The 8,719-nt window shown below is 31.3% G+C and overlaps 1 protein-coding gene and 1 long non-coding RNA gene across 2 annotated transcripts; both read right to left on the reverse strand.

Moving 5' to 3' along the window:
• Positions 1 to 3,351: 3,351 nt before the first annotated feature.
• Positions 3,352 to 6,011, reverse strand: LOC107175161 (uncharacterized). Its single transcript, XR_001506957.3, has 2 exons — positions 5,523 to 6,011; positions 3,352 to 3,673 (listed from the first exon to the last, which is right to left on the reverse strand). It is a non-coding gene; the product is annotated as an uncharacterized LOC107175161 (long non-coding RNA).
• Positions 6,012 to 6,694: 683 nt separating this feature from the next.
• On the reverse strand, positions 6,695 to 7,318 carry LOC102608311 (histone H2B-like). The gene has a single exon (XM_006495008.4). The coding sequence runs from the start codon at positions 7,277 to 7,279 to the stop codon at positions 6,863 to 6,865; it is 417 nt and encodes a 138-aa protein (XP_006495071.1). The 5' UTR covers positions 7,280 to 7,318; the 3' UTR covers positions 6,695 to 6,862.
• Positions 7,319 to 8,719: the final 1,401 nt, after the last annotated feature.

Genomic DNA, 8,719 nt, shown 5'->3' on the forward strand with positions numbered 1-8,719 from the left:
TTAAAATAATAAAATTAATTGTGATTTGAACAAGAGTAATTCAAGAAATATGAAAATTTTATAAAGATACAAAAGTCATTTCAGAATAAGGGAATCCTCATTCCCAACCCCCCATGGGAAGGGCACGGCTACAGTACATGCATGTATGTGATACATGCAAGCAATAAAAAAAGAGAAAAAATAGAGCAATGGTTTGGCTGCCAAGTAGTAGCCAAGCACTTAAAATAAAATAACTGGGAGCAATCGGTTTTTGCAACTAGTTGCCCATTAAATGAATTAAATAATATTAAATATAATAATATTCAATTATAATAAATAAAATAATAATAGAATAATCATTATTTTAATATTAAAGGACACATAACAATAAAAAATTATTTTATAATAATAAAAAAAGAGTTTTAAGTTTAATGGCATAGGTATCAAGTTAATGGTCTTAATTTCATGTTTATTGGTCCATTATTTCATTCTTTTCATGGTTGCAAGTTAATGATCTCAAGTTTCATATTCATTGTTGTAAGTTTCAAGTTCCTTTGATTTCAAGTTTAATGGTCCATGTATCAAGTTAACGGTCATAGTTTCATGTTTATTGGTCCATTAATTAAATGATTTTCATAATTGCAAGTTAATGATAACATGTTTCATGTTTATTGCCGCAAGTTTGAAGTTCCTTTAGCTTCACGTTTAATGGTCCAAGTATCAAGTTAATGGTCATGGTTTCATGTTTATTGGTCCATTAATTAAATGATTTTCATGGTTGCAAGTTAATGATCTCATGTTTCATGTGTATTGTCCTAAGTTTCAAGTTCCACTGGTTTCAAGTTTAATGGTCCAGGTATCAAGTTAATGGTCATGGTTTCATATTTATTGGTCCATTAATTAAATAATTTTCATGGTTGCAAGTTAATGATAACATGTTTCATGTCTATTGCCCTAAGTTTCAAGTTCCTCTTATTTAACGTTTAATGGCCAAGGTATCAAGTTAATGGTCATGGTTTCATGTTTATTGGTCCATTAATAAAATGATTTTCATGGTTGCAAGTTAATGATCTCATGTTTCATGCTTATTGCCTTAAGTTTCAAGTTCCTTTGTTTCAAGTTCATTAATTAAATGATTTTCATGGTTGTAAGTTAATGATAATATGTTTCATGTCTATGGCCCTAAGTTTCAAGTTCCTTCGGTTTCATGTTTAATAGCCGAGGTATCAAGTTAATGGTCTTGGTTTCATGTTTATTGGTCCATTAATTAAATGATTTTCATGGTTGCAAGTTAATGATATTATGTTTCATGTTTATTGCCTTAAGTTTCAAGTTCATTAATTAAATGATATTCATGATTGTAAGTTAATGATCTCATGTTTCATGTTCATTGTCTTAAGTTTCAAGTTCATTTGGTTTCACGTGTAGTGGTCCAGGTATCAAGTTTAATGGTCTTGGTTTCACGTTTATTGGTCCAATAATTGCATGATTTCCATGGTGCAAGTTAATGATCTCATGAAGTTTAATTCCTTTGGTTTGAAGTTTAATGGTCCAGTAATCAAGTTAATGGTGATGTTTTCATGTTTATTGAGCCAATATTTGCAATGATTGATTTTATTGAAAGTTTATAATCTGATGTTTTCTCAAAAGAAGTTTTATAGTTTTGATTCAAAAATCTCAAAAATATTTTCTATTTTGTCCATAAGCTTTAACAATAACTCATTTTGCGAAATCATATTTTATATCCAAATTTCTTTTAGTGGTACATTTATTATAACTTTAAAATATACATAGAATTTATTGTTAATTTTAAGTTATATAGAATATAACATTATAATTCTTCAAAAAAAAAATTTTGAAAATTTTACTCTGTTAAGTTGCGTTGCATATTGCAAAATCAAATTTAATGTTAAAACAATGATTTAAAAGATTAACAAAACTCGATATCTTGGTTCTTAATTAATTATGGAGATCACTCAAAAAAGAACAAAAAAGAAAAGAAAATTAAGCAAACATCAGTAAAAAAAAATAGGACAAATCACAAAGTCGTATAAATTTTAGACCCTGCTATTTGCAATTACATTGGTATCATCATGATTCAAGAAACATTACAAATGTAATAGATTCTGGATCGAAAATGGCTAGCCTCTTTAAAAGAAGCAGCTAGCCGTTTTCCATCAAAATGCTTTCTGGAATTAAAAAGGCTATCCGTTTACTTTATCGCAGCTAGCCTTTTTCAATCCAGAGTGCATGCAACTCCAAATGGCCAACCTCTTCATTGAAACAGTTAGCCATTTTCGGGAAACATGCTCTCTGGAGTGAAAAGGACTAGTCGTTTTCCACGAAGAGGCTAGCCTTTTTCATTCCAGAGAGCATACGAAGTGAAATGATTAACCTATTTGTTGAAACGGCTAGCCATTTTCGAGAAACATGCTCTCTGGCATGAAAAGGGCTACCCGTTTCCTACGAAGAGGCTAGCATCTTTCATTCTAGAGAACATACAACTCGAAATGACTAACTGCCTTTTCACTACAGGCTAGCCGATTTAGCTCTACATGACATATGAGCGCAGTTAATTTATTTGTACACCAACCAAATCTTTTCTTTAATGGTGACATTAAATGCTTTAAAAACCCAACCTAGACACCACTACGCTTCTTATTACATGGAAGAACTAACACATTTTCTTACTTTGAGGATCGGAGATGATTAGCGTACACCATACAATAAACTCACCCAACTGTAGTCGTTTTACCACTTAAAGTTAATGGTTCACCTTTTTAATTCTAAAAACTCTCCAAAATAGAATCAATTAGCCACTTTAGGTGTTAACGGTTCGTCGTTTATGCCCCAAAAATTACAATTTTATTAAAAATATTATGAAACTCAATCAAACCTATTTTCCAAGATTTCAAATAAAACTTGTTAATTTCAAAAGTATTTTCTATTTCGTCCATAAGCTTTAACAATAACTCATATTTCATGATAGATATAGATTTTTTTTAATGGTACATAGATTTTTTTTAATGGTACATTTATTATAACTTTAAAATACACATAGAATTTTTTTGGTTAATTTTTAGATATATAGAATATAACATTATAATTCTTTTAACAAAAAATTTTTTAGTTTTGAAAAATTTATTCCGGTAAGTTACAATATTGCAAAATTATGCAAAATTAAATTTAATGTTAAAACAATTATTTTTCATTGAGGGATTATTTTAATGTAAGATGGAAGCCAATAATTCTCAAAATACTATTAAATTAAAAGATTAACAAACTTGATATTTTGGATCTTGATTAATTATGGAGATCACTCAAAAAGAACAAAAAGGAAAAGAAAATTAAGCAAACATCAGTAAAAAAATATAAGACAAATCACAAGGTCGTATAGATTTCAGACCCTGCTGTTTGCAATTACATTGGGATCATCATGATTTGAGAAACAAACCCACTACCCAATGCCACCAATATCTGAAACCAAACAAGAAAAAGAAAATGCTAATGATTCAAAATAAAAGAAAAATAAGAGAATTGCTTCTGAAATCCAGGTCCTCATTGGTATCTTCTTGCTCCTTGTCCAGAAACTGCTAATAACCAATGGCTAACTCAGTTCATAGCTGGGTAAAACTACAGATTCTTTCATGGAAGAGAAACAATGTTGGTAGTACTTGAAACTGAGAGCTGCACCCTAAAAACAAGTAAAAGAAAATATAATCCCAAGAACGAATACTCGACAAAATTGCAATTCAAATAAAATACAAGGGAATCTTCCCATTTTAAAAATTAAAAAATAAAAGCAAAATGGAGATCATATTGAAATAAAAATTATAAAGTCTTTCTACACAAACATTAGTAAAACAGTGCCAGTAAATTTCCTGGTGTTGTTTTTGCAGCATAACAGCAACTAAACATCACCTGGAAATTTCCAAGTGCAGTTTTTCTGTACAAACAACAGCAAAACAGCACCTAGAAACTTCCGGCTATTGTTTTTGCTGCATAACAGCAGCTAAGCAGCACCTAGAAACTTCCATGTTTTGTTTTTACTACATAACAGCAGCTAAGCAGCGCCTCAAGACTTCTACATGCTATTTTTGTGCATAAACAACAGCAAAACAACACCCCAAAATTTCCATGTGTTGTGTTTATGTTTATTACATAACAACAGCTAATCAGCACCTGGAAACTTTTAGGTGCTGTTTTTATGCGTAAACAGTCGCAAAACAAATTGCATATTATGCTTAAAATAAAACTGCATTCCTAGCACACCATTATTGAGGAAACTAAACTCTACATATAATATAATTAATTAATTTAGCTCATCACCCTGTAAGATTAAATCAATATAATTAATGACATGTTTAAAATAAAATATCTTTCAAGAGGGAATAGATCAAAATTAAAGAACCAAGAGAAATTTATCAAAACAAATTATAAATATAAAGAGTATAGCTCAAGAATCTTGAAAGAATAACAGAGCAAATTAACACACTCTTATGATACAATTAAGCAATAGTAAAGTATAGACAAATGATTAAAGTTCTATCAAATTCTCCAATTCATATTGTAGTTAAAGAGGAAGATACACCAAATAAAAATACTTGACTTGTAATTTTAATCTAAAAACAATTAAATTCTCCAAAACAACAAAAAACAATTAAGACCTCTTCGAATGTTTGAGGTCCTTTAGGAGCAGCACCATAAACACAAGTATTTATAACACTTGCGCACGACCAAAATTTAAGAGCCTCTTCCTGAATTTGATTGGCTAAGTCTCTAGTAGGTGCTAATAATAACACTATAGCACCTTCACCTTGATTACAAAAAACCTAAGTCAGTTGTGAAAAGAAAATATGAACATGAAGATTCATTTAGATATTTTATCAAACACTTGCAGGGCTTTAAATCTTACCTCTTCTTTTAATCAAATGCCATCCACTTTTAAATAAACTTATTTTGACTAGGCTCTTTTTTTAAAGCAAAATAAATCAAACTAAGCAAAAAAATCTCTCAATCAAACAAAATAAAACTAATTTCCAAAATATATATGTTGAATAAAGCCATTCACCACAAGTTTAAGGCCATGCATCACATTTCATTGAATTTAATAAGCATTCGATTATGTTGGCATATCTATTCAGACAGGCACAAATAAATAAACGAAGACAAGGTATATCTCAACAAAATGAGGAACAAACAATTTCAAAATCTGATTTTTAATTTTTATCCGAAAGCAAACAAACCCTAAAAATTCAAACAAAAGCAAGCCCAATTTCATAATCATATTAACAAAATTTAAAAACTTGGTTCTTAGCATTTTTTGGTAGTATGTGTGATTGATTAACATCATACCCAATTTCTTCACGACGTCGACAAAGAATAGCAATTGCGGCTAAGAGATTGGACATTCATGCATGTCAGTGGTCGGTGGTGGCTATGAGGGTTTGTTTAATGGCAAGGATTGTGGCAGCGTGCGCAAAAAAAAATTAGGAAAAAAGAATTGAAAGGCTATGAAATCAATTTAGAGTTAACCAAAATACCTGAAAATCACATCCGCCGCTGACTGTTGTGGAAGTTGTGCCACCGTTGACTGTTGTGGAAGCAAAAGAGGAGAGGAATTAGTAATTAGGGATTTTGAATTTTTTTGCCCATGAGCCTGCGTCAGGTGAGAGAGTGAGACTGAGTGAGCGGGGCAGGGGGTTGTTCATGCGCTGCTGTTCACCATTGTCGAAGAAGACAAGAGAAGAACTAGCTTTGCGTGAGGTGAGAGCTTTTTTCTTTTTCTTTTTTTTTCCCACAAATATATATGACCGGTTCGGATGTGTGCCTGTTACTGTTTCTATAGGTTTCAAGTTTTGTGAAAATTTTTAATTATTTATTAATTAAGCTCATCTCAACCGTTGGATTCATTACATTCAATCCAATGGTCATCTTTTATGCATGCACCATATACATGCGGGTATTGTAGCATCAATCCCATGGAAATAAAACTATCATTCTTTATTACCAAATTTTATAAAATCCACACATTTTATTTTCATTCTCAAATTACATTTTATTAAATAAACATAAATTTCATTTTCATTCTTTCATTCTCATTTTCTAAACCTTTAAATAAACACACCATAAATTAATTAGATTTAAAACATATAAAATGTAACAGGAGACATTGATTAATGCTTATTATTATTTAATAGAACCAGTTCAATACCAGAAGAACCACCTTGAGTTATCCTAAATCAAGTGTTATTTACAGCATCTTGGCAAAAGGATATGCTATATGTGCAATCTAAGTATATACTTATGTATGCCTTTGTCCTTACGGAGTGAGATTACATACAGGCAAGAGATGCCATTGAGAGAGACCACTGAATAGTAGTTTCATCTGTCATCAAGAAGACCAAAGACATAACACTTTGGTATTGAGTAGAGATTAAATTGAAGGAGCAAACTTGACAATCAAATTCAAAAGTGGAATTAAAGATACCTTCCGCAAGTATTGAGATTCCAGAAACTCAAAGGAGCCAATACATCAATTAAGTAATAAGAAAGCGAGTGCAATATCTCACATAGGTCTTGCAATAAATTTGTGCGTTTGATTGAGTTTTATTGATAATCATAAAATTCAAGTGATCAATTAACAACCTCAAAATTCACATTTGATTTTGTGCTTCTGTTCCAACAGAGTCAAAATTGTAATTGATAATTGAACTTGAGCAAAAAGAACTTCGATTAGGTTGTTGGGTAGGGTAGATACAAAAAGTAAACAAAAGAGAAAATCTACAACCAAAAGGAAAATAAAAGAAACAGGACCTTAAAAATTGCAGAGCCCAAGCTAGAAAGAGAAGATACTAATTGAATTATTGAAGCTATAGGTTCATTAAGAGCTAGTAAACTTAGTGACAGCCTTAGTGCCTTCAGAAACGGCATGCTTGGCAAGCTCACCGGGCAAGACAAGTCTAACAGCAGTCTGGATCTCACGAGAAGTGATAGTGGGCTTCTTGTTGTATCTCGCGAGACGAGACGACTCCTGAGCCAATTTCTCGAAGATATCGTTGATAAAGCTGTTCATGATACCCATGGCCTTGCTGGAGATTCCTATGTCAGGATGCACCTGCTTCAGCACCTTGAATATGTAGATCTTGTAGGTCTCCACGGTCTTCTTCACTTTTTTCTTCTTCTTGTCGGCGCCGTCTTTCGGAAGCTTCTTCTCAGCCCTCGGTTTTTTCTCGGCAGCAGGGGCCTTCTCGGCTGCCAGCTTCTTCTCGGCGGGCTTTTTCTCGGCTTTCGCTGCCATTTGATTTCTTTTTACTTGTTATTTTGATTTCAAGGTGTGCGCATGTCTCGTTCTCTTGTTATGTAGAGGCCTGAGGAGAGTTGTGATAGGCTGATTTTGAGTCACGCTGATTGATTGCTTGGATGCCGTTGGTGTCTGTAAAGCATTGAAATGAACGGCCAAGATTCTGTATTGGTTCAGTGGGAAATAAGAAAAGTTTGTAAAAGTTTTGTAATTTCCCGCGGGCGGGATTGGTTGGCGGATGAAAAAAATACTACTTCTGAAATTGATTCTTCAAATTTGAAAAGCATGTTGCATTTATCTAATTCGACTTTGGTTCTGGATCTTCTCAAAATCAAAATTAAGTTCATCCGACGGCAAAGAAAAAAAAAAAAAGAGATGCTAACGATTAAAAAAATGATTGACTATAATTTACACTCTAAAAATAATTTTAAACTCTCTTATTTGAATATAATAATTTATTACAAAAAACATATTAAGGACAAATTGAGTTAGGCTATTTGAACCCAAGTTAATACTATTTACTCTTATTTTTCATCAAAAATTTGAATGAAGTTATTTGAACCCACTAAAATACTCATTAAACTCAAATTTTAAAATATTTTTTATTACTAAAAAGCCACGAACTAAATTACGATTATGGAAAAAAATAATAATAATTAAATAAGAGTTTTACTCTTTACGCCATCTTTAAACCAATTTCTATTGTTTTAAAAGAGATTTTTTTTCCAGTTTAATATTATTTCCCTCTGCAAGGAATTGTCAGATATTTTTGCTCTAGTTAACTGGTTTATGGTGGAGCAACTTGCCTTCATTTCAGGACCAGACATCTTTGTTCTTGAATTTTAGGGCATGCACAAAAGTGAGTTAACTAAAAAGGTTAATTTGATTGGTAAATAAGAGTTTAATTCTGATCCACTCATCCTCTACGTCTTTGTCAAGCAACAAAATCATTTTAATTCCCTCTCTCTCTATTTTTTCAGTCCAAAGCGTGTTTGGTTAGTTAAATTTGAAATTTTAATTTTGTTCAATAGGTATAACCTTACTTATTATAATTTTTCGGTAAAATATAACTGAGAAGTGTCTTAATATTTGGTTTGGTAAATCTAAACGTGTAAGTGGGTTCGTACATGTTGATGCAATATTAATTTATTTAATGCTTTTTCAGTATGCAGGTAGGTTTATAGATTAAAATTTAAAAATTTAAATTTTGTTAATGAGTTTATTTAGAAAATGGGTTTAATAAGTATTCTAATGAATTTAAATAACCACACCCTAAAAATTTATAGCACAAAATATCCCTTTATAACATTACAAAATCATCCTCTCTTATACTCTATAACCCTTCATTCTCTCTTTCTTTCTATCTATATTCCGAAATTACTAATCAATAAATCAAATATCTATTTTCTTGACTCGATTTTTTTAAGATAGGAAAAA

This window comes from Citrus sinensis, chromosome 6 (genome assembly GCF_022201045.2).
Source record: "Citrus sinensis cultivar Valencia sweet orange chromosome 6, DVS_A1.0, whole genome shotgun sequence".
Classification (NCBI taxonomy): Eukaryota; Viridiplantae; Streptophyta; class Magnoliopsida; order Sapindales; family Rutaceae; genus Citrus; species Citrus sinensis.